Raw genomic sequence first — 26,753 nt, forward strand, 5'->3', positions numbered from 1 at the left:
AATCTCAAAATCGATGCCAAGGCCATTTAAAAAGAAATTTTGCAACTTTCATTTTATTCAAACCATTTAATCTATACTGCACTATTTTGTATTTGAAATAGTCCACTCCAATATGTATTTGCTTTTACTGGTAAGTAATATAATTAGATTATGGGTTGTTTGTAATTATGTCTGTTTATCGCTTTGTTCAAGTTTAGTAATTATTTGTTTCATTATGGGGTGCCAGTTTTGGGTACATATTTCTCAGGCCGAGTACAGAGCCAATTTTTAGGAGCAGACGTCGAAATGTAAAGTATTCACTAGACGTTAAGACTAAGACTCCATGGATTAATAAAGCCTTCACCGGACTTCATGATTGCATGGGATATACTCCTTAAAAATGAACCTTCGCTAATTTCTTAAAGTAGAGAATTATCTGGATATTATTAGGTGTATCTGTTTAGTAATTTGAGACAGGAGTAAATCTTAGTGTTACATGTTTGAGACTTGTTTCGCCGTGTATGGCGTAAACTACTAATCTTCGGCTTGAACACTTTTGCTGATGATTGAAACAAGAGAAAGGCTGACAGTGTAAAACTCGAGTTTCTTGATATGTGGTCATTCGCCCTTCTAGAAGAAAAGCTGTAATATATGCACTTTTTGCATGTCAATGAAAAGAATCCAAAATGATACTAATAATAATAATGATAATAATGACAATAATAATAATAATAATAATAATAATAATAATTGTAATTATTATAATAATAACAATAATAATAATAGCATTTAAAGTATCAGCATATGGGGATATAAAAGTACGGGTGACATTCAGGACTATAAGGCAAACAGCGTAACATTGTACACGTTTCCGCTCTGTTAGCACGAACTCTTTTCTCAGAAAAGATATTTGTTTTTTACGTGCAAAGGTCGATACCAACGCACTTGATTACGAGTCGTTTCCGTGTTTGTTCTTTTGTGGTTACAGCAGATTATGTGATTTCATATTTGAGAATGTTATTTTCGTTGAAAATTCGAATGTGGAACGTGCTAAGTTTTACTGAAAACGGACTCAAATTTGAAAAACTACTCAAAGCATAATCTTCCATAACCTAATTCATGTGAGAAGTTTGTCAACATATTAAATATTTTTTGAGAAGAAGTAAACGTTTGGAAGATAACAAATCCACAATTCTCTAATTACCCAAAATATAACTGCATTAAGATATTACCCTGATGTTGAACTAACTTTTGAGAGTGCACTTAACCTCACTATGGATGCCCAACATTCGGACGAGATGTAGAATACGAATGCCAGATTTACAATCGGTTACTCAGACATATTGCTCATGAATGGTAGAATGATCACCGATGTGTTCGCTTATTGGTACTCTGTGAGGTGAAAGTCCATGGTCTGTCACAATCTTTCACTAAATAGATAGGTGAACATACAAATCCGTGATTAGTATTTGGTTCCGCGTCATTTTGAAATGGATATTGCACACGATATAAGACTCCCAATGATACACCGGACATATCATCTAAAGGAAGCATTGATATACATTGTCACGACGCATATATGCCCTGTTACGCAAAAGAGCTTTACACGTTGTTGTTGCGTTGTGTAGATGGATTGATGAGACTAAGAGTGTCAGAAGATGAGTGCGAGTATCTACAGGCATTGTGCATATACATATACTTGACATTCAAGAGGTATTTTTAGACTGGATGCACTCAACGAAATGTAACAGAAAGAACATAGTTTGTGTTTAATGCTGGAGCAAAACGGGCAGCCAGTGAAGGGTACGTGGGGGGGGGGGGCAATCTGAGCATCTGTGGTTTTAAATTGTTTAAAGATTCTGATATTGAGAGGAACCGGATAGAAGATAAATACAATAGTCAAGTAGAGACAGTATTTACAGGATGATACTGTAACAATGTAAGATGACAAAATCACATCCATGTATATATTACACCCCAATATGTCTTCAGGAGATATGAACACAAGAATATCTAATGAGAATAATTATATCAAGGATGATATAGTTCGAATGATTAAGTGGAATTTTGACAATACAATTATAGGTTATATAACCAAATTTTCTTCCTTTATTTCAACCACTACATACAATTTCAAACAAGCAGGGATGCAAAAATCAGTGATATATTTTAAATATAACGAGCTTTCAATATCAAACGGAAGGTTTTGTAATTATAGAAATTTGGACATATTAACCTAGATGAACATTCTGTATTGACACTTTATATTTATATGAACGGTATACTGAAACTTAACCAAGCTCAGAGTCTTAACGGATTTTTAAAATACTGGGATGAAAGAGAAGAAAGAATAATTTTGCGCCAATATCTACGACATTGACATGGGCTAGTAATTATCAAGTATGAAAGCGAAATATATCAGTATTATATATGTATATTAAAATGGTTTCAATCTTCTTATCGAGTATTTATAATTCATCCCTAAAGCAAAAATAAACATTTCAAATGAAATGCATGATTGTTATTGATAGTGGCCACAGCTGACCGATGTTTGTTAGTGCATGCCGAAAGATAAGGATAGAACAGAATACGACCAACAAAGTGTTTAACATAAACCCAGCACAGACATATTAGAAAAACAATGAAGCAACAAATACGAGTATAAAGGAAAACAAAAACCAAAATAACTATGTAAAATTGCACATCAAGATAATTACCGTCTAGCAACTGCATTAGTTTCTTTCGGAAATTTTTTCACATCAATCTTAAATAAATCTTTACAAATGTTAGCAACACCTTATGTTTTTGTTACGGAAAACAAGACAAGATATTGTTGCATACACTAACATACATCATGAAATGAAATATGACATTTTGTGTCTGAAGACTCGACTCTCAGAAAACATATCAGTCACTTTGTATAGACACTCCGTGGCATAATCTAATTAAATAAAATATTGATATAAATTTGTGTAGGGTTCTAATAACACATACCAGGCTTAAATTCTTGGATTCTTTGGGGATTCACTTCGCAATATCAATGTTCTCTGTTCTCATTTTCTCTTTGTATTCTAGGGAAATAAATTATTTGTTAAATTGTACAAAGTTTATTGTCGCTCACTCTTCTGTTACTTATGTTTGGAGCGTAGGCTCCTAACAACATGTAACATATTACTCTCATACTGTCCAGTTTAACAAATACTTAGTGCCTTAGGCAATATTCCGTCGATAAGTTGATACGTAACAAGATTAATTTAATCTGTATTTTGTTTGAACATAATTTGAAATAATGACTGGAAGTCAGAATTATGGATTTTACCAGCGTATACAATTCTTGCGACTGAAAAGAAACCAAAATACTAAGGATAAACAATATGCACAAAGAATAAAATGATCAAATAAATGCATTTGATAAATGATATGAATTAAGCAAGAAACATGCTTTGTAAAATTTCTAAATTGATGCCTATTGTTTAATAATTCTTCACGGCGACTCATTGATATAGCATTGGAATTGATCCACAACATTTGAAATTATGAACCAAATGCTTTATAAATATGTTATATTACAGAACAAAGAAAAGTTAAAGCTTACACCAGGGAAGGAAGCTGGTATATATCATGCCTGCATTGAAGGTCCGGCCCTAGCTTGTGTGAAAAACATAATGCCTCAGGACTACTGTGACAGCATCACAATAGAAGGAAGTAAGACATATGTAGTTCTGTTCTGTCACATAATTAAATCACAATGTTTATGCCTGGAGGTAAGACCCACCATTATTCCTAAAACTAGAACAACCTTGATATCACTTCCTTGTTGATCCTTCCGATAATGTTTGTTGATGGGGATGGTGGCTTGTGAAATGTAAGTGCGCCAGAAATCAAACCACAGCATGAATGATCCTGACTAATAGGAATTAAGTGAGACAAACGTAATTAAGCCGCCTTTGTACAATAAGGTCCAGTAGATTGAAAGGAATATCGAATGCTGACATATTTCATAAATATCATAACACGATGACTGAACTAGTATTTGAAACACACTGAAAGCAGTGTAACTAAGCCTTATACATTCTTCTTTTATAAAATCATCGGAATGGAGTACTTTGAAAAGTGATTTGTTCTCTTTGATATAAGTATTAAACTCTTCTGAACTGTTTGGAAAAGCAATATACTAGAGCCATGTTACATCAAAACATGAAATCATTTCTAAAACATCTATATAGGGTGTCATGTGTTTCTTTCAGTTTTCATTTAGAGAATGCTCATTGCTATGATTACGATTTTGATAAATGTAAATTTCCTTAAGAAACTGAAATCGGAATCACATCATTGCGCGTGCAATATAGCACTAATATTTATCTAGTTTATGAACAAATAAAAATCTAATAGCGTCATTATGATAAGACTCTAATATTATAATCAGATGAATTACGTAATATTCCTTCAGACTACTTGTACTTATCCTGAGTGGTAATTGTCTATGGTAATTCATCATTTGCTAAACAGTAGTCAATAACCTTCAAATTATGATATATATATATATATATATATATATATATATATATATATATATATATATATACTACAGAGAAGGGAGAGAGAGAGAGAGAGAGAGAGAGAGAGAGAGAGAGAGAGAGGGAAAGAGAGAGAGAGAAACGTGCAAAGAGTCCATCCGTGTATGTTCTGCTGGACATGCACATAAATATAAATATGTAATAATACAGATATGATTCGGCTAAATAGAACAGCTGTGACCCAGGTCGGAATTCTTTTTGCAATACTTCGTATCAATTTTGGACTCTTCATATTGTTTACTACCATTTTCCGTTATCGCCATCATCATCATCTTCTTCATTATTGTCGTCATTTCTTGTTATTTTCGTCTTCCTGTTCGTAACAACATTGCGAATCTCGTGGATGCTATAAAGTCCTGCATAGGTCAAAATGATAGCCTGGATGTAAAATCTAGAATCTTCAATATGCATGTCAAAGATACCATCTACCGGTAATTGTTAAATCTTGTAAACTTATAATTTATGTGGTTAACGCGTATCAATAGTATGCTATCGTCTAAATGCTTACTATCCACACTAGAATACTATTCTCATCATAAAACTAAATACTCTTGACCTTTTTATGCGCACTATAATACTATTCTTACATATATCATGTAGGGTCTAGGCACAGGAAACCAGTATGAGAGATTAGTAGTGTTTTATTGTAGTTCATCTCCTCGCACCAATTCTCACACACTCATAACTAAGTATAATTCCCCTTGCACATGTGGTATATACATATGTAGTCGCTGTAGGCTCTCCGTGTTGTAGAAAATAAAACATAAGAACTGTCAAGGCAGCTCAAAGTATGCAACACATGTTATTTCGTCGGGAATGGCGCCCTATAGCTCTCTCTCTCTCTCTCTCTCTCTCTCTCTCTCTCTCTCTCTCTCTCTCTCTCTATATATATATATATATATATATATATATATATATATATATATATATATATTGTATATTTTGTGGAGTAAATGATATTTGATACTAGGATTGGTGATGTGATGAGCCAGGTATTCACAGTTCTATTTAAATTACTTTTTACTCCATTTTTATATTGTTAAATATTGACTAGATATTGGTGAAAGACGACATACTATTATCTACCTCCAGACCCTACCCCAAAGACCCCAACATATTTGGGCTACGAGTGTATAGAAAAATGCATTTTGATCAAAACATTTCTAGTGTCGTAGTGTTTAAAAAAATACAATTTGTGTCGATATTACTATACTTGATTGAATCAGGTGTGACACCTAATACAGTTGATTCGGATGAAAGTGCGGAATTGGTAAATATAAAGTACAAATAAAATTGAAATGTGATATGCAATGAAAATCGTAGGAACTGTTTCTTTCAGACACTATATACAATGGAAGTGAAATATAACGTAAATGCTGACAAATTGGCATCCTAAATTATTATTCATGGCACATTTTCGTGCGTCAACGAGTGAGATTAAATCATGGGTTGCCTTCAAGAGGGACTGAGTGCCAACTGGCGGAAAGAGATGCAGTGTCCTACTGAAATAAATTAGGAACAACACTGTAAGGTGACTGCGGCAGTGCCAGTCTCAGTATGATAGCTGTTTTAAGGTATACTGGTTTGCTTCTGCAAATGCATTATACTTTCAGATTCCGAACCCACTGACAGTGTTAGTATAAAATGATGAACTAATTGGGAAATTTACTTATTAGGTCATCATATGTACCAGATATTAAAGGATTATATATACATATGCGCTATGTTTTCTTCTCATTTACAAAAATGCATTAAACATTTCCTTAACAATTCTGTGTTAAAGATACTAGTCGCCGTCATCAAGTTAGGGCTCTTTCAGATTTCGTCAGTATGACATAGCAATATATATATATATACATGTTGTGGTATTTTACAGGTAACTCTTCAATAAAGTCATCGGAGTCATCTGGTATGAATGTCTATATGATTATTTCTGCATGTCTTGGTATCCTATTCACTTTGGTGATAATGGTGATTGCGATACGTGTCCTAAAATGGCGCAGAAACAGTAAGTTATAATTTTTTCATGTACTTGGAATAATTGAAATAAATACTGTATTATCTTATCCAAACTTTGTGTACATTGTTCACTACACAGGTCTATTTGCCAATTTGAAAGAGAAAAATGAAAAAAATATTTAAAGAAAACATTCCACCCAGCACAAACGCTTTTCTAAAATGAAAGGGGTTAGTCATTTTTGATAAGTATTTGGGTCGATATTGCCATTAAATTGGTGCTAATAATTTTATAACGCTTATTTGTAATAAAGGAGTGGATTTCTAGACTGCAAAATGGCAACGTGCAGACCCAGCTAAATGATAGTTTCATAAGCAGACTACGCTGGAAATGAAATTTCAACTCATGTGGTTACCGATAATGAAATATTTACAAGGAGCGCTACAAGAACAAGCAAACATATAAAATTGTAGCTTATCCTGAAAGATGACGTTTTTATGCTGTAATATAATGGAAGTGTACCTTAAATGTACTTAACGCATCTCCCTTGTAACATGATGCAGTTTGCACCGTAAAGTGTAGCAACTGGCAGGCGTTTAATGTTTTATTGATTCAGACTGGAGAAGCTGTTCAAGCTTAATGTCACCGTTTCTTTCAAAATACGACTTTAATATTTTCTTCATATATTTAGACATCGCCTTCTTTGTTTAAACAGTAGCTTCAGTAGAAATAGTAGTTAATGTGGAAAGGGAGGAAACAAAGCAACAGTGCAAACATTCTGGAATATGCGGTGATTTTAAACAACAAGCAACTTGCATGATCTTCATAAGCAACGAAGAAGGTTAAAACAAAGTTATAGTTTCATTTCAGTGGTAATTGCTATGTAATGCTCGTAGTATTCATGAGGGAAACGGATTATAAATAATATTTACAGTTTTCCTATCTTGAACATCCTCGCCATGTTTATTCTTAAGAACCTAGTATGTATTGTACATTGTGTAAAGTCTTGTAAAATCTTGATGAAGTAACATACTTATGTCTATTTGTATGGTTGTGTCTGCAATACTGAAAATCAAAAAGTGAAACATCAGCAGATATGGTACTTTCATATTTGACAACGGTTTTGGCTCAAACGTGTTTACTGCATATTTTTGTAAGGGTAAAATATCATATTTGAATAACCGGGTAGGTGGATTGATTGTCATTCTTCTGCAGTCCTTTTGTCTCAGTAAAGGTTTCCTAGTTGAACATAGCATGTATACACTTTGATTGTATTGGTGCATACATTTAATTTCTTATATTCGCCTGGAACATATATAATGAAAATTCTTCTGATCTCTAAAGATTAATCAACAAACCTGTTTCATCCATATGTAGTCTAGTAAGTGGTTTACAACATACGATGTTTTTGCATAAAAACTGATATTTTCTACTGGTATATAATCAAGTGAGTCTCTCTAGTGGTGAATACTTAACACTCAGATTTAGTAAGATTTGGCACGAAGAGGGAAATTTTAAACCTTTCATTAACATTTAAGTTTTGATGGAGAAAATTGGATTACTCGTATTTTCATAACTTGCCTACCTCCTCTCCCGAATAATATTAAACTGCAAAATCCTTGTAAGAAAAGTTTTATTTGGTTCTGTAGGTTTTCATTCTGCCTGATTAGGTCAAGTGATAAATGTAAATATGCCAAGATTGTATTGTGAAAAGCTTCGGTGCATAAAGGTATAAACACCAACTCAGTAAAAGGCTACTGAAATTTACACAAGACATCATGGCATAAAGCCATCTTAAGTTTGTGGAGATGATGCCATTCAACAGGTAAAAGTTGAAAAACACGCAGGCAAGTAAACGAAATCATGAATATTAATATACCAACTATGAAACAAATCGTCCTTGTAAATGAGTAATTTAATAAATCCTGCTTATTTTCATCTCTTCGATGTCTAGGTGAATTACAAAAAATGGAAAGCATTTAAATGACTTCTCAAAACCGGTCAAACAGAAAATAATCAATATTTTACAGTAAGTATTTCGTCACGAATGGAGTTTAAAGATTGTAAAAATAATGCCGAACTGTAATCCGATGTAACCATTATTAGGAAAAAAGTTTAAAACATTGGAGACGAATTATTCACGAAAGCCAACACTGTGATTAATTTATGCAAAGCCTGTTCAGAAGACAGCACTTTACCATCTAATATCACAGCCTTCAACAACATAAGCCGACTGTTAAATGCAAACTCAGGCAAATGCAAGATTGATGATTAAGGAACAAAGAGGATGATATTCAGTACTACGCAGACGGCCATGTCATGAATAACCTATAAAAGGCTGCTTTCTAGACATTCTACCGGCCACAGTCATCACGAACTTTGCCGACACTGAGTGTTGACAACGCCATACTGCTCACTCACAAAGAAATATTCTACAATGATCGCAAGATCATTTCCGCAAAATCTCCGACCAAAAATCATACATCAGTCAAGATCGGGAGTGCCTCAAATAGAAATCAGCATATCACATGTTGATCCCACCAGTTCTGACAGAAACGGAGAGAACAGTTGCTGTAAAGTGATAAAGCTCATGGAGCAGACACTATAACAAGAAATATACAAATTCTAATGATCGCACATTGCATAGCTACTGACTGAATTATTCCAGTGAATGTGGATATACGTTTACGTATATGTTTATCTTAATGTCTGCATGCATGTACATGGCTGTAATATGCATGCGTGTTGTCTCTAGACCTATATCAACCTACCTAGTCATCTTCATTATCTCGAAACGAAATTTTTGTCCACTATCAGCATGTATGATAAATGAAATGTAATGTCCGGTCTTACTGAGTTTATATTATGCTCTGTATCTAAAGAGAACTTTAGTCAATATGCATTGGACATGTTTAGCATACAGTTTTAACACTGTATTAAGTCTACGTTTCTACTTTAAAGTCAATATCTGTTCCAGTTATATGCAGTTATTATTTCAATGACAAAATAACTTCAAACATGCTCTTAACTATTGTGTTGTTTATCCTTATCAACTCTTGGTCCGGGAATAATGGCGACAATATTGTTGCACCATCAGGTAAACACAAACACAGATACACACATATGTATATTTTACCTTCATTTGTTCCCTTCTTAACGATAAATCGAACAGGGAACATCGAATATTCCCTGCATTTTATTGAATTTCCTATTACTAATTCTTTCTATGCTTATTGCCAAACAAATAATAGATCGAGGATAATGAAACTACCTTACTTTACATAAATATTAGAAACATGTGGGACAACGATATTATTTGGAAAGTGTAGCCTGGATTTAAAAAAAATAAGTTGCTTTTTATACTTTAGCAACTGATCGTGTGGATATTTTAAAGATCGATGGCATAAAAATAACCTTTTTGAAAGGCAGAAGTAGTGAAGGAGGAGTCAAGGCAAGTATTTCCCATGAACAAATTAGCAAACGTCTAAATGATTCAGAGGTCGGCTAAAGTGCCATTGCCACTGGGTTGATCAAAATGATGTTTCTCTGGCCTAACTTAAGGTAATTTATAGAGAAGACTACTATCCTATTCCTTGACGGGAATGTTTTTAGACTTAAATTGGCATCACAGGTGACAGGTATACACTTATAATATGATGGGAGAAGTTAATATTGATTTACTCATATCTTCTTGTTCAAACAATCCCAAGCGAAACAACTAAAGGATGCTATGTCAAGGTTTGGGGTTCAATTTATAGTAACAAACCCTAAGCGAATTACTTATGATATGGAAACCTTACTTGGCTGATATTTTAGAAGTTGATAGGGACCCTGATCCTCTAAAAGTATCAGTCAGTGTCAACGCCAACCACCAAGCAGATTATAAATACAGTGTATATATTTACACCAAAACTGATTTGAACATATTCAACTCTGATAGGATCGCTTTGCTCATACTAAATTATCTGATATCAGTAACTACATTTTAAATATATTGTGCTAACCTTGAGAGACGCAGTGCTACAAATGACATATCTGTCACCAAATTATTATAATTCACAACGCTGCATATCCCGTCTAAATCTCTAACAATTCGCTCAGCTTATAAACTTAGCTTAATTTTTTTATAGGATAAAGATTCTTGCACGCATATAATAATGACACGGGTAAGCCAACTAGCTCCTTCTTGCATTATTACGTGTTGAATTATTAGCCGGATGATTATATAAATGTATGGAAACACGAATATGAATGATGTCAAACGAATGTAGCTTATATATCACATTTAATAAAAAAAACGCAAGTGATTTTACTAATAGACAATGTAATCGTACTTATATTGCATGGCATGGAAGGATCATTATATCTATAGTCTGTATAAATTTAAAGAACAAGGAAATGTCACCTATTTTTAAGAAGAATACGAATTTTGATAGCTGATGCAGGAAGCGAGGCAATCGTTGTACTTGTGAATTTTGGCATATTATGTGTCATTATTGATAATCTCAATGGAACCAAGCTGGAAAACATTGCATGGCGAAGTAAACAACAACCACAAAAAGATTGCGTGACAAATATCGAATCTGACTGGCAAAAATGTGTCCTCTATGTTTCGAGCACAAATCACTTTAGGCATCAGACGACGTTCCATCCTAAAATTAGAGGTCATATTAGAGTAGTTATACCAGAAGTCTTTTCAATTGACCATTTGAGAGAAGGATAACTACTATCTGAGGATGTCTGGTATACAGGTAATTCGTCTCTAATATTCAAAAATGTTTTAGGATGAGATCAAAGTGGTGGTCTATAAGGTTATGACAGACTAAATGAAACTTGTTTTGCATCCACAAGTTCAGATTTATTATACGCTGCTATATGATATCGACTCGTGAAATATTGTGATCTCTGACTTTGCTTTCGCTTTGCTGCTGCTGTTAAATTCAACACAGAGTAGAGATCGTGAAGTTATTTTTGTCATCTTCATCACAAATTGCGTTTACATGGTGGAATACGATCGAAGTTACTCACTTCTAACATGCTCTATATGATTTGCTCTTCACAGTTAGCACAGCATTACAATTTTAGGATTTCTTAGATCCCATTGTTAACGAAGACGACTGTGTAAGCGTGAACACATCTGACATGCTCCGGAAATATTCTTGCAGAAGATTTATTAGGATCGCAATCGTCGCCGGATATGTGAGAAGGTAGTGACTCAGAATGGGCATTAGTTATAAATGGCACGCGTGTCTTATCACAGAAATTTCAGATGGCACTATGTTATGATTTTTTCTGGCATAATTGCTTTCAAGACGTTCGCCTAGTCTCAGTAGTGGTCAATAAGAGTTGCTTCAATTTAAGAACCACGTGGACATCTGCATTATTACTGTATGCATTTGTGCATTTTACATTACCCATTCATCAAACCAGGGAAAAGAATATTTGGTCCAGCGGCCTTCGTGTTGTCGTGAACCTAAAGCAAGCTAATTTCACGCTCACTTGCCACTGAATGAATATGTAGCTGGCAGATGATTTTGCTGTCGCTAGTGCCAAAATCAGTGTCTGAGATATTATCTAGTATCGTAAAATTTAGCATACCATTAACTTGCACCGATAATTGTATACCAGAGACACTCAATGCATTTTGATAATTATGTGCTCACTCTGCTGTAATTTTGTTGCCCATGATATATTGCAGGTACGGCCCATACAAAACATTTCACGTCAATCTTTTGCACATTGATATAATTCTGTCACCAAATACAACCGTTAACGCACATGATTATAATATGACGTTGATTCCTCATATCTTGACTTGCTAGACAAACTCCAGCTAGGTTAGTCGCATTTGAACACATCTAAATTGTCTGGGAGAAGACTAAAACTAATTTTGATATATCTGTTGTTATCAAATGCTGGCTTATAAATAAAGCTTGCTTCGTTTTTAGTGTCATCGTTGTACACACCAGGCTAACATCACCAGAACACTTTATATAATGACTCAAACGTAGCTCAATCGACAAAATCTTGATTTGAATTGACTCGGCTGTCATAGTTGAAATATCATACGGCTGCAGCTTGCGCGGTTTCATAACAAAGTCGTACCCACTGAGCAAGAAGTTCCTGATTGTCCTTATTCTATATAATGTGCAAGCTATTTTTCTAATCAATAATTCCTAAGGCAGCTAGAATTATACTTTACTTCATACAGGACGTAAAGAGCTACATCAGCATATTGTTGTCCTAGCAACAACAACAAAAAATTGGCCGCGTCAGAGCAGCTTGAGTTGTTGACTTTGTGCAAACAAAACTGCATAGAAAATGGCTCGGCTTATGCAGCTTGTGTGGTTCATGATTTCCGTTTGGCGATACTGTAAGAATGTATATATATATAATTCTACCATGGCATCGATCAGTATTTCCGGCAGCTTCGAGTAGAAATCTGCAGTATAACACATATTATCTGACAATGTATAAACTCGTTTGATAAAAATCCATTACTCAGACGAGAATAAAGTAGCAATTGCTCGCGACAGTAACGATTACAATTACGTCAAGAACGCGTAGATGCATTATTAGACAAAGCAGCAAAGCATATATTGGCCAAAACGGATCATATCAGAAATATATGAGCGCGATTTAATTGTGTTATGAAATATTGGTGCGATTTAACGAAATCTTTGACAATTTCGTCACACTCATCTTTCCAAGACGATATAAATTTGTCACGTTTGATTCCGCCATCCAAACATATTTCTGAGGCTACTTATTTCAAACAAGACAGCCATGAGCAAACTTGTAACTTGTAGAAATGTGCTGGCAGAATAGTACAATGCGATTTCATAGTACCTATCTGTCATCTGGTAGCTATTATTGTTTTGCAGATTGAAATTATGATTATTTCTAAAAATAAAATGCAGGCATTTTACTTGTTTGGCTTGAGTCACGGATATGCTGCTAATAGTTCTTGCTCATAAAATGTTCCCGAAATTATTTCTCTACTAAGGTCTTAAACATTGTAGGTCACAAGAATTATCGTTATAATTTTTACACAACATTTATTTTGTCCAGTACGTCGTATGACCTCTCACATCTATTATCTATATCTGCTCAGTCCAATTCGGTCGCCAATACTAAAATTCAGTTTAAAGAATAATTTATTATACGTCATATTGATTTTCTTAATCATTCAAATTCAGCTGGAGGCATTCGAAGCCTGCTGTGTCCCTAATTATTATATTTGTCCTCTATTGACTACAGTTTATTTTGATATTATTTTGTTCTATTTTTTAAAATAACTCCAGCTTTTATTCTCCAATTCCCTTTAAATCTTTCTACAAGAACTGCCCTGCCTACATTGAACGTCGAATATTTATGGATTCTGATTTTCACAAGCCACATTTCAAACGCATTTGTTTTACAATTTTCCGCCATGATTACCCAAGAGTTTTGCTGGTTAACGTGACCAAGAAGCAGACACGTCTTCAATAGCAGCGCCTGTTTTGTTTTATATTGTCAAGCTCCATGCAAACTTGCGAAAGACATTAATCATACCTAGCAGATGCCTTTCTTCTCCATAAAATATTATTTCGTTTGGGTTAAATCTGCAGATAAGATATCATTAATGCCAGTAGTAATAAATCTTTGCCTAAGTCAGAATACTAAGGTTTTCATTCAGAAATGGGTAAATGCACGATCACATTGGGCATCTTATTTACTTTTACATCACTGTCATCACTATTTATTATAATGTGAGTAGAAGTACATCGTACCTTACCTAGATTACATTATTTTCCAATCCGAAAGTAATGCATCAGTGGTATAAATATCTTGCTCTTTAGCATACTGTGTGCTGTTCACTTCATTTCTTATTTGTTTGGTATTTGTTCCAATCGATTCGTCAACCACGATTGTTGGCAAATAAGAATAAAATAAAAGAGCACATCATGCATTTCCTTAAAACTTGAGTGTGCAGGCTACAAGCATCTTTCTCCAGAGACGATTATATAGCGGTATTACAGGAAAATGACTTTTATATTGCTCATTATATTCCCTCTATGCTTGTAACAACGCACGGATTTGTGCCCCACTGATGAGACACATTTGTTTCCATTGAACTTCATTGGAGTCTCTAACAATATTCTCTTGGAATAAATCAAAAATATCAAATTATACATATACTAACTTGTTTAATTAAAACCTCACAGCAGTTTTATTGGAATACACGAATTATTAGGAATTCTAAAGATAATACAAGCATATACATAAGCGTTGCCCCCAGAAGATACAGTACACTCCAATTGTTTTCTTCGTAAGTATGAGTATCATCTGTTTCGCCTCAATGTCTATCATAAACGGTGAATTAATAAAAGCCAACAGTCGTACCCACGATACCTTTAAACCTTAGAGACAGAGACCAAAGCATAAACCATCTCGGCTACAATCTCCTTAAAATTTACCCGTTTAAAATGTGAATGAAATATGTCTCTCAAAGCAAACAACTAAAATCACCTTGTATTAATTGTGTTTAATATGCTTTTGCCATTTGTCTGCTCAGTAGATATTTACGTGAATATAAAATACAAGCTTAGGAGATGACATAACTTATTGATCACGAGTTCTATGAATAGTAACGGTTGTCTAGATGTGTAGCAAGCTCTTTTCTGGGTCGAAAACAACATTATAAGCCCCTGAACTTCTGGAATATGGATATAAGCCCCTCAGCTTCTGCAGGATGGATGCTAAAGCCGAGTAAGAATCTAAAGGCCACATAGACAGATTGTAATGGCTCCACGTCCACAAGCTTGGTTAAGCCAATCTACAATTAACTATAATTATCTTCTTTCTGTACAATATTGGGTCTTTTTGTGCATCGTATGGGTGCCATAAAGGAAACTTTCATGTGTCAAGGATGAATTTGGATGCCCTTTGCACAAGGGAACTGCCTAAACTGAACATGTGTAATACATGCTAGACTAACTCAAATATTTTAAACTCATGCAGTACGGTGTGTTATCTCAGCTTTATGATAACAAGCCCAGTAGGACCCTTATAATAATTTGCGTGATATGATTGGATTCTTATTTATGTAATCGTTCTCTTTTTATTATCAACTAACGTACAATATGGCATATAGGGTGACTGTCTTGATAAATACATTCTCATTGACAAAGCACAATAATAGCAGATTGATTAAAAAATTACAAACTTAATTAAAAAATAATAAAACTACTGAAGTTCACATGATCTTAGGACACACTTAAATAACACTGAATGCTAGAAAAAGGTTGAGACATGCAAAATGCTGTTCAATCAATCCTTTGCAATTTTGTCTCACAATTGTATAACCTTAATCAGTGAACTAAAATTGTGTTGTCAAACTGATCACCAATGTGTTGTTCTTTATCATGGAAAAACAGTAGAGATCTGGTCTGGAACATTGATTCGAGAGAACGTCGTTGTGAATCATGTACAGTTGTTCATTAACATTAAATTGTGAATAATGCTGAAGAGCTCATTGCGGCCGTAACTTAAAGCAGTCTTCGGCGATGCATGAAACATGTTTGTGACATTATTCTTAGTAGCTTCAATAATTTGCTTTAAATGTAAATACCGGATTTAAGCCGAAACAATTAAACCTTAGAGCAATCCATTTTAGCAATGCGTCACTGGTCACAAACACTGATCACCCACTGGGAACACGTCCGAACGGATACTATGTATTATGGTAATATGATATGATTTTGGAGCAATCAATGCAAGTACATGAAACGTTATTCATCTGTGGGAAATTTATCTGTTTTAGGTTTGCTTGAACAACGTTTATTAATTGGTTCATATGTATCATACGACGATTGTTCTTAATTACAAACAAGGCGGAGGACTGGGGACTGACATCATGAGATGTAATATTAGGCTAAGGTAATCTGATGCACGTTTGTGGGAAACTAATTAAGACTGTACATGAATAAAGTAGTATGATATGTGGTCACGTTTGTTGGTTGCTTGGCTCAATGATTGATAGACCTTAAAAACGTGAAGTGTTTCCACGAGTTTTGATGTACACAAAACAACTCTCTTGTAACATAGTTATCATAAGTGTTATCATCAGTTTGATGCAGCTTATTACATACCATCCATTACTTTACATCGGTAATACATTTACTTTTGGTAGCATCAACTTCATTTAGGTGACAAAAGTTTTATATTTGAGTGTCGTCAACATGCAATTTGCGAGACCATGGACTTTAATTATGCCAGTTGAAAGTGGATGGATGTCCAGAGTGAATATGTTTTCCTGAATGAATATTTCTGCTCATTTGTCAGAGTCATACTTTCCAAGACAGTAAAAATAAAAGTTGCAATATCCACTTTTAATTAGATTGCAGCGAGATTGAATTTCCGTATACCATTTTAGAAAAGGGCATCCACAACATAAATTTAGCCAGCTTGTTTATTTAGGAGGGTTAACATTAACAATAGCAATCTCTTTTAAATGTATAAAGTAAGTGCTGAGAGAAACAAAATTCGTATTTATTATATATTTGTAATTCTGAATAACGAAATTTATAATGAGCTGATTTATAAGTATCCTCATTAATTGAATTCCACAACTCTCAATGCATCACTGCTTGAAAATGGCATTATCTGTAATTATTAATGTAATTTTCTAATTCTCAATATACGGATATAGATAAACATTTTCAAACAGTTCTAGGTTATGTTTTATAACCGTATGTATTGTATCATACTATTCTACTTTAGCAAGCTTTAGAAATTTTTCTCTTTAAAATTCATATAACTCGTTTTATTATGTATCGTTATCTTACAGATGTGCTGTAAATATTACAACATTCGTTTGTAATCTTTATCAGTAAAAACTTTCTGTCTTAACGTTATTTTCATTCTCAATGATAATTTTTTGCTACTTATCTCTTCATAAGGGGAATCAATGTAAATGCACTACTACTACCACTACTACTACTATATTACTACTACTACTACTAATACTACTACTACTACTACTACTACTAATGTTTTAGCAAGTAGCTAAGCCACGGACAAATACCATAATCAATATTAATGTAGTTTGGCACATGTATAAAACTGGAGTTAGCCATGGTAGAGGCTAATCTGTTGTAATGCATGACTTTTCTAACTAATACGTGGACTTCCATGGTAGTTAACATCAGCAAGAAATTCCAAAACAGCTGTATTCAATTATGTGACGGTTGGTGATACAACATGGGTGCCCTTAGATATAGTGGACTTCCAGTTACTTAATTTCGTGTCTCCTTTGACTACTACGAAAGAATATAGTTGACAATCCGAAATTCATATTGCGCGTTCTGTATCTCTTTTTCATGTGTGCTGTAATGGGCGACGAAACGAGTTCCCATTCCAGTGCTTCATGGATCTTGCTACACTGGTCAATGACGAACGTGTTCGCTAATTCATTGTTACTTGTTTGTATTGTATTCATAACATGTATTTAATAAGCTACTCAGTTACATTCATACTTGCTAGGAAATAAGTTTGGTATGTAGTTGTTCCTTGCACTGTTCTATAGCGAACGTTTGATTTAAGGTTAGATAACATTTCTATAAAAGCTTGCATAGCATTTTGCTTCCATTGTAGACCCAGAAAATAAGAAAACAGAGGCATCCACCGAGCTCCAATCATTCATCAATTCAGAAAATATGACAGGGCATCAGGAACTGCTTTCCGCTGATCAGTCTAATATCTTCAATGACAACAAAATGAGCGCAGTTGTTATGCCTTGTAACCATACAGTCACGTGTGCCAGCTGCAATATTCCTGTAACACCCCCGCAATATACGGAATGACCTAATTCACTATTGAAGTATTTAATCAGTATTCATTTTTATTATATGCTCAATTTTTTCTCTGTTAACTTTACATTGTCAAAATCGTTAAGTATTACCCGAAACTGCCTCGCGCATTCACGTGCATAAATAAACTACTTTCTATTGTATGCAAACAATGGGCGCAGACGCCAGAACTTCTGATTTGTAAACAAATCATTCACACTCGCAAAAGAGGCGCTTTACGTTGTGGTTGTTTAAATTTGTTTCTGAAAGAACTATAACGGATGTTTCGTGGACTGCCACACAGTGACTAGTCATATGTTTACTTTAGTTGGTGATAAGAATGGCAAACATTTGTACTTACAGTTTTTTTTACATCCTGAATTTCCTCAAAATGTACTTTCTTAGTAATGCAAATCGAATTGCGTGAGCCATGTCATAGGTTCTCAGTCTTGATGGCACGTTTCGCAATTGTACTGTAATTTCGATGATAAGTGCAATTACATATTCTTTACTGCACTCAAATTGAAATAAGCATTAAATTCCATGGGTTCTTTTTGATAATTGCAAGTGAAAGACTTCGTATTTTTCCCACATTATGATTTCAAACATTCAATGACAGAAACAAAAATACATGTGTAGATATCAACAGGCTTCTCCCTCGCTTCTTCGATCATATTTATTTCATGTGGAATTGTCATATAAATCCTGTCCATAATCACGGAATTTCGTAGAATCGAAAAAGATACCAAAATCTATTTTGTCCAGATCAAATGAAAAAGTTGTTGCAATGCGCATTCTTTCACAATATGACTCCAAATTTCAGTTTTAGCTAGACACGCTATTTTCGTTCGAAAGTTACGTCGAGCGCGCGACTGAGTTTAGCTTCATATCGGCAAAAATACGTGATCAGTAATACTGTTGTTATTGTGTAATGATGAATGTGAGCTTTTGTATTTAGTTTGGAATGCGGCATACATTCAGTTACTTTGTTTCGTGTAGTGTATTTTGTTAATATAATTAAGCATTAGGTAGAATAAAAAATAGCATATAATTAAACGGTTGCTGCATTTGTATGGGAAAATATGAACTCGTTTTGTCGGATGGATATACTTCACTCCCACGGTCGTGTTGTATTTCCATTCGAAACACTCGTTCATATTTTTCCATACAAATGTAGTAACCTAAAAACATTATATTATATTTGGCAGACACATGATGCACATTAATAAACAAATGTTTGCATTAATATGAAAAATGTGTACATGCAGATAACAACTGTCTTAAAAACCCACCTAGAATTTTGAAATAAACACATGTTTGATGTACAGCTAACCTGGATAAGGGCTAACGGTGATGATTATTGTGGGGTAACATCTTTGTGCGTCATGCGTCGTTCACCTGTCCGTCAACACTTGCTTGTGTACCCTTGAGATGCTTCATTTTGGATCAGATTTACATTAGCCTTGCAATCTTATTTGGTATCATCAAATTATTTGATGTGTTTATCAACAACATATATGTTTCTGAGATAATCTTGGTACCGATGGCTGGAGCTTGTGAACGCCCTAGAGGCGATATATATAATCCGACTTGGTATTTTAGGCTATTCTTCAAGATCTCATATAAACGTGATTATGCACAACACATTTGCATATTGGTGCGATAAACTTGCGTCGATTGGCAAAGATTACAGAGGCCATGTTTCCTGTTAGATTGTAATCATACCTGTACAATTCAGGCTGATTAGACTGTGCGAGCCAAATTAACACACGTTTTATGATAACTATACTATCTTGACCACTGTGTCACCGTACCTGTATTGGATGGGCTGTGCTTTCAGGACGGCGCGATAACCTATCTTTGTGTCATGAATGGGGACCTATTCGGGGTTCATGCTAGTATATGCCTTTCACATAAAATAATTATTCAAATCATTACTGCAAATACTGGCCAGGAATGAATGGACTGCATCTGTGTATAAACCATTGGCACTATATAAATCATTTAAATGAAAATTAGTAAATTTTTAATTTTCATAGTAATACAGATATGTCCGTAATATAAATAAAATTATTGCACTGAATATATTTATTATCATATTTGAATTTGTTTTCAATGTTCCATGAGTCATATTAAATCTGGATTTGTTTGGTTATTCGTTTGTAATTTTGGGGTTATTGCTTGTTACATGTTTTTACGAATTACAAACTTTTTTTGGTTTTTACATAAATGTTGAATGTAAAACATTATAAACGTCCATCTGATTTTCAAATGTACGGATTGATACAGGAATTTACTGAACGTCATCTGTAAACCTGGTATGCAGCACTACTTTTTCATGGCGCATTTGAATTGTGTTATCTATGTATGTATATATCAGACCAATAATCTTTTTTATATCTGAATTTTCCTATACCTTTGAAGTTTTATTAAACCCGTATATGCGTTTGTTCATAAAAGTGGCTTAAAATGATAAGTTTATTTATCTTTAGTACATTGCATGCCTTTAAAACTATTTGATAAAAGAGGTGTGCAACATCGTGTAATATTTAATACTTCCAAACCGATAGATTACCAAATGCGAGACCTCGAGTATCTGTGTATGCTACTCTATTTGCATATTTGAATAAAGAAACACATTTTCCTATTGGTCTTCCTTTTTTGTGTCCGCTAGGAAGCAGATTCATGATCAGTTTCATAAAAGGTTCGAATAACAAGCTTACTCGTACATTCGGGTGTTTTGTTTTGAAAATATGTGCAACGCATAGCCATTAGATTCAACATATCACAATATTAATATTAGCATCTGCCAGATATAGATTAGGAGAGATAATACAGTAGGAATGAGAAAGGGACAGATTGGGTCGGAGAATTCCATTAGAATTATCGAAGTTACAATTTTCAGAGGTAAACATTGAAATAATTGCAGCCTGTAATTATTAGTTTATACTAGTCGTTGGACTACGAAATTTAAACATTGACTATATAAAACGAATTAAGCAGATTGCACTTTATATATGAAGAGTATCTTCACGTTAGCATTGTTCTTAGTATGAAGATTTAAGTGTTTTTTCCAAGCATTTATTAATAATTTATATCAAAGTTATTTAAACAAAGGTTGCAACTACCAAAAAAGTAAAGCAGATTTTAAAATATTTATTATTACTTTTTCCTTTTAGTATTTAATTTGTAACATGTCTGTTCATGTATAACTTTTATTTTCGTCACCAATGTAACATGACTGGTGATTATCAATAAAATTATCAGAGCGAACATGCAGTTAATTTCATTGGGAATAACATAATCTTCTAGTGAATCCTTCAGTAAAAAAATCACTTATATTGCTCAATTACGTAAAATATAACTTTGATGGCTCAGTGGATTCTGAACTAGTCTGAACTAGTTTTGGTTAAGATTATACAATTGCATCAGTGTGGATCGGATACATTAATGTGTCTTTGGCAAAGCACGTTACTAAGAGTGCCACAGCACTAACTAACCTACATGTGTTGCTGTAATTAAGTACAAAACTAAAATCACTTATCTGAGAGCCACATTAATTGATAATGGGAACACTTTAATGTAACACAAATTACAAACTGCCTTTCTTATGTCTCATTCTTGTTTAGTAATCGTTCGGAAATATTTTCAACTTTCCATTATGCTTATCCGAATACTGCTATTGGTGGATGGGGTTAAGTTTCCCCTAAGTCGGTATTTGCGTCATCTCTGTCTATGTTGTGGAGGCTCTCGCTCTCTATATGTGCACAAGTGGAAAATTATGTTGGGCACCATTCAAAACTACCCTGGACTAATCTACTGTCACTTGTTTTTAAAATAGTGACATTATAACTGTAAATTTATTGCACATTGCTGATTGTTTTAGCTCATATCATCATATGATCAAGAAAGCATATTGTGTGGTCTAGTATCCGTGAATCATATACTATGATCCCTGAAACTAAAAGAAATTACTGTTTTAAACGTACTATTAAAGACCAAAACACAAAACACCTGTCTAATTGTGACTAAATTTCGCATAGAACATCTTTGCATAAAGGGCTTTTATAATTGAAACGAATGATGCTTATCAGCTAAATGTTTTGGCTATTACTAAGACGAAACCATTAAACAGAATTGGAAAAAATCTGATAGAAAGGATCATGGCAGGAAGTCTTTTCTTACATGTACAAATGATAGATATATGTCTTGAAACGTGCCACCGTTGCAAAGACTATGCAATATGCTGCTATTAAACATCGATATATCATCAAGTTGATAGAAGCAATCTCTCACAATTACATTTACAAATTGGAAACAACATGCCTTTAAGCATTAAATTTGGCCGCTATGGTTATGAATGGAAAATATAACATTAATGACTTATTCAAAACGAATGCTTACCATAGAATGACGGGACTCTATAGAAAGTATATATTAATAATCGGCTTTCAATCTTGCAGAAACAATACCAGTCCGCCACGAAACGTAGAAAATATTCATAGTAGTCATTTACTGATGACATGATGTACAGAATGCGACTAGCAAAGCAAACTCGCATGTGGGCCTTTAAAAATTAGGGAACTTATAATGATGTTCCATCAAGTAAGGATAAAGATAGGGCATGTGAAACTTTATAGCAATTGTTTCATAGAATGCAAGCAAAAGTATTGAGAAAATGTCAGTATAATCCATCCTACTGTGGCGTATCTTTTAGCCAACATCCCATGCATTTGACAATTAGGCAGATATCAGAGAATTTCATTCATCTGAGACATAATTGGACTTCTTGTTTTAAAATGAAAACGAATTTATCCTGTATAATGTAGAACTCACCTTAAACATATATAACAGTTTGTTATATGGACGAATTAATAAAAAAAATTCAAAAAAGCTTGTGAACAATACAGATACAGAATGGAAAAAAATTCATTGGTTAAACATTCAACGTGGCTGTATGTCTGTTTTGATTTTCAGTATTGCCGTGTGTCTGACAATATGAAAACACCACGTTATACATTTGCCGATCGAAACCAACATTTGATTTAAGAAAGTATTGTAGCAGAATTGCTGTTTAAGCAATATGTCTATATAAGATGAAAGATGTGTACAAAATCATATTTGGAACCATTCATGATATTGTACACAGCGTTTTAAATGTTTGGCATATAAACCCATTGTTTGCAAAGGTGGTCAAGCATTATATATTTGTAACACAAAATCCAAGAGGAACATAGTTAAAAATGCTGATCAGAATTACAAAGGTCCTTTATAATGAAAAGTGACTTATGTTTCATGCATCGCTATACACAAGAAGTACTGTCCACAGATTAATTGGTACACTAGGAAACATTAAATAAAAACAGGATGACAACTTTAGACTTACTTGATGCATGCATAAGGTCCATCATGCCAGTCAATGAGATATATTGATTCCGGCCTCCCAGTTTGGGCACGAAGGCGATAACAGTTTGCGGTGGATATCAATATGAACCTACAAATGTACATAATGCGAGTGTAATTATGGCTAACAATGCTACGAAAATCTTCACTATGAAACCTGAACATATATGGGCAAGTTAATGGGCCACAATATGGACTAAAGATTGCAATAATAAAATAGACAATGGTAAATTTGTGACCGTACATTACATATTTAGGGTCTTAAATGCACTGAAATACATCTGATGAACGACTTGGGAGAAGACATATCTACTAGTGATCCATTTGATGCATGCTGTTCGTGTACATTACAATTTATCAAATATCTGAAAGCAAACTTCATCAAGTTTGTTAAAATTCTACAACTTTCATTTAGGCCTTTTGGTCCCTGAACATTAATATTAATGATGGGAATATAAGTAGCAGGGAAAAGAATGTAAAACAACAGATATAAAAATTGCTTTGTTTTTTATAAGATGACAATAACACTCTAGGTTTTCTTAAACTATTTCATAGGTTCCAAATATATAAAAATATGCGCTATGGACGAGGAAAACTTTGCTGAGGCAAAGTGTTATGACGAGAAAACCCTATGCAGCACCAGCAATGATATTTCATAAAGAAGACATCAGTCCTAGACTTGCTGTTATTGTTGTTGTGATGGCTTTAATGTCATGTTTAGCATAATATAGGCTATACATAGCGGCCAGTATAACTGGAGGAGGAGTAACCCATGAAATCCCAAGAAAGAGCTACTGGCAAGCTGTCTCACGTAGCCACATTAGCCGAGCCAGAGACTCGAACCCAGGCAGAAAGCGGTAAGATGAGAGTGACCCGTAGCATTCATACATACATACATAAATGCATACATAGATACATACATAGATACATAGATACATACATACATACATACATGCATATACATACATGCATACATGCATATAATATTAATACAGTTTCAATGATTTAACACCCAGTGGCGCATACATATTTAGGAAGCATCTTAATAACCGATGAATAGGCGTTTGCAGCTACCCGACTATGCGTCATTCTGACGGCTAATATTAGATTGTCTTTTATCGCTATTAATCCTCAGTGAATGTTAGCGTTGACAATGGGTTTTCAAGAAAGATTTATTATTATGTATAGCTGTTCGAAAGAAACGAACTGATTGTCCGGCATATAACAATGCCACCATGGCAGCCATCGTTGATTTGTACTTGGTGCGTTTTCATATAAGCAGATAGTGGATAACATTTGATCTTGCTGAAGCCCCACTGAATAGATAAAGGGAGCTTTGTAATTATCTGAAAGTTGAAGTTTATTGTAATTGTCGGCAGATTTAAAATTAAGAGACACTTTTGTGGATGTCTTTTCAAAACCAAATTCCCAAAATGTATGGTGATAATTGAAGTCGCCAAGTAAAACAAAGTGATTGTTGGTAAATGTCCCAAAGGTAATCAAATTAAGACTGATTGATCAGAATGCACGTATGGAAATCTACCTATACAATTGTTTGAAATTTGCATATAAATATAAGAACACCTGTAGCATGTAAGGTTGAAGGGTTATTAATTGGGCTGTGTGAGGAGTTTTACTATTTCTAACACTCATTTATAAGTCGTACCAGCTAATGTGCTCTATGATGTTTTACAGATAAATGTTGTCATTTCTTTTAAACAAAAGATTCCATGAAGGAGACACCTGTTAGATATTGCTCTTTAAGCAGAATTATTGATACATCAGCAATTATATTTTACAATGTTCTTAAACATAATCGTAAAAGTACGAGGCTTCCATGAGCTTTTTGAAGGGTGCTCTCAAGTGTTCATATTCTCCAGACTCACACTATTACGAAAAAGTTTGTTAGAATCATCAGTTCATTTTTGGTAGTATAGTTTATTCTTAATTTTTGTTCTTTATTTGGTTTAGAGCAAAGGTTTTTACTAACGCCAGCGGATTACTGTTTTAAGGTGGTCTGTAATAGATCTGTAGATTCTCTGTAGTAGATCTGAGTAGTTTACTATACATTCTGTTTTAGGACCGTATGCACTCGTGGTTTGTTGTTCTTTATGCTGCTTTATTTGAATTATGTTATTGATTGTTGCAGATAAATTATTTCTACAAGGTTTTCCTCGAATGCATGTATTGCTTTTCGCTACGTTTCGATAGCAGCTGGCATGGGTCTCGGGGAATGAATACTTCTAATGTTGTCCCGCTTTCCTGTCATGAAAGGTTTGCCATCACATTGAGTCTATATGTGTGGAAGGATCGTTTCTAGTGCAGGCACACTATCATGTGCTTTCTTGGAAGCGTTGAATGGAGCGCAATAGCTTCCACACGGGAAAATGCATATGTTCCTCTTGTTTCGCGTTGAATGGAGCGCAATAGCTTCCACAAGGGAAAATGCATATGTTCCTCTTGTTTCGAGTGTTGCATTTCTTTAACTTGTTTCAACGTAGGACAGGCATTAAAGAGAAAATGTCAAAGTCAAGGACGATATATCGTGAACCTTTTGCTCTCATCTGGGGCAGACTGGTTTGCATCTTGCAACCATCTTTGTGAAGGACATATTTCTGGCATAATTTAATGATGTCAAAACGATTAAGTAGAGCTGAATTAATTGGGATATGCAATAACTAGGCTCTGCTTACTGGCCGAGTCTAACTGTCCATTGCAAGGGCTTTTTGACAGCGACTTGTCATTATAGTAAATGTTGAGTCGTGAGAATATCAGTCTCGCTGCAGCCATGTAAATCTAATTGTATTATCTCATAATAGGAGCTGAGACATATGTGGGGGAATATTTTAATGGATATCTTCTCAAACTTGGTTAGAGAGAAGCAGATTAATGCTAAACTCAACAAGTACTTTTTCCGAAGTAAGTTTATTTCAGACTCTTTTACTTTCCATTCGATCCCCGAAGTACCGGTAGCTATTACAAAATCCGACAGCGTGCATAGCTCTT

General features: G+C 34.2%; 1 protein-coding gene across 5 annotated transcripts in view; it reads left to right on the forward strand.

Moving 5' to 3' along the window:
* The window catches only part of LOC149774231 (uncharacterized), an 87,847-nt gene extending 66,858 nt beyond the window's left edge, over positions 1-20,989 (forward strand). For all 5 annotated transcript variants that reach the window (XM_089945552.1, XM_089945551.1, XM_089945553.1 and 2 more), the window contains 3 exons: positions 3,552-3,684; positions 6,433-6,564; positions 18,151-20,989. In XM_089945552.1, the coding sequence (XP_089801678.1) occupies positions 3,552-3,684; positions 6,433-6,564; positions 18,151-18,359 (474 nt within the window). In that variant the 3' untranslated portion in view covers positions 18,360-20,989. The remainder of the gene's footprint in view (positions 1-3,551; positions 3,685-6,432; positions 6,565-18,150) is intronic.
* The last annotated feature ends 5,764 nt before the right edge of the window (positions 20,990-26,753 follow it).

This window comes from Sinohyriopsis cumingii, unplaced genomic scaffold, assembly GCF_028554795.1.
Source record: "Sinohyriopsis cumingii isolate HCF-2022 unplaced genomic scaffold, ASM2855479v2 utg000360l, whole genome shotgun sequence".
Classification (NCBI taxonomy): domain Eukaryota; kingdom Metazoa; phylum Mollusca; class Bivalvia; order Unionida; family Unionidae; genus Sinohyriopsis; species Sinohyriopsis cumingii.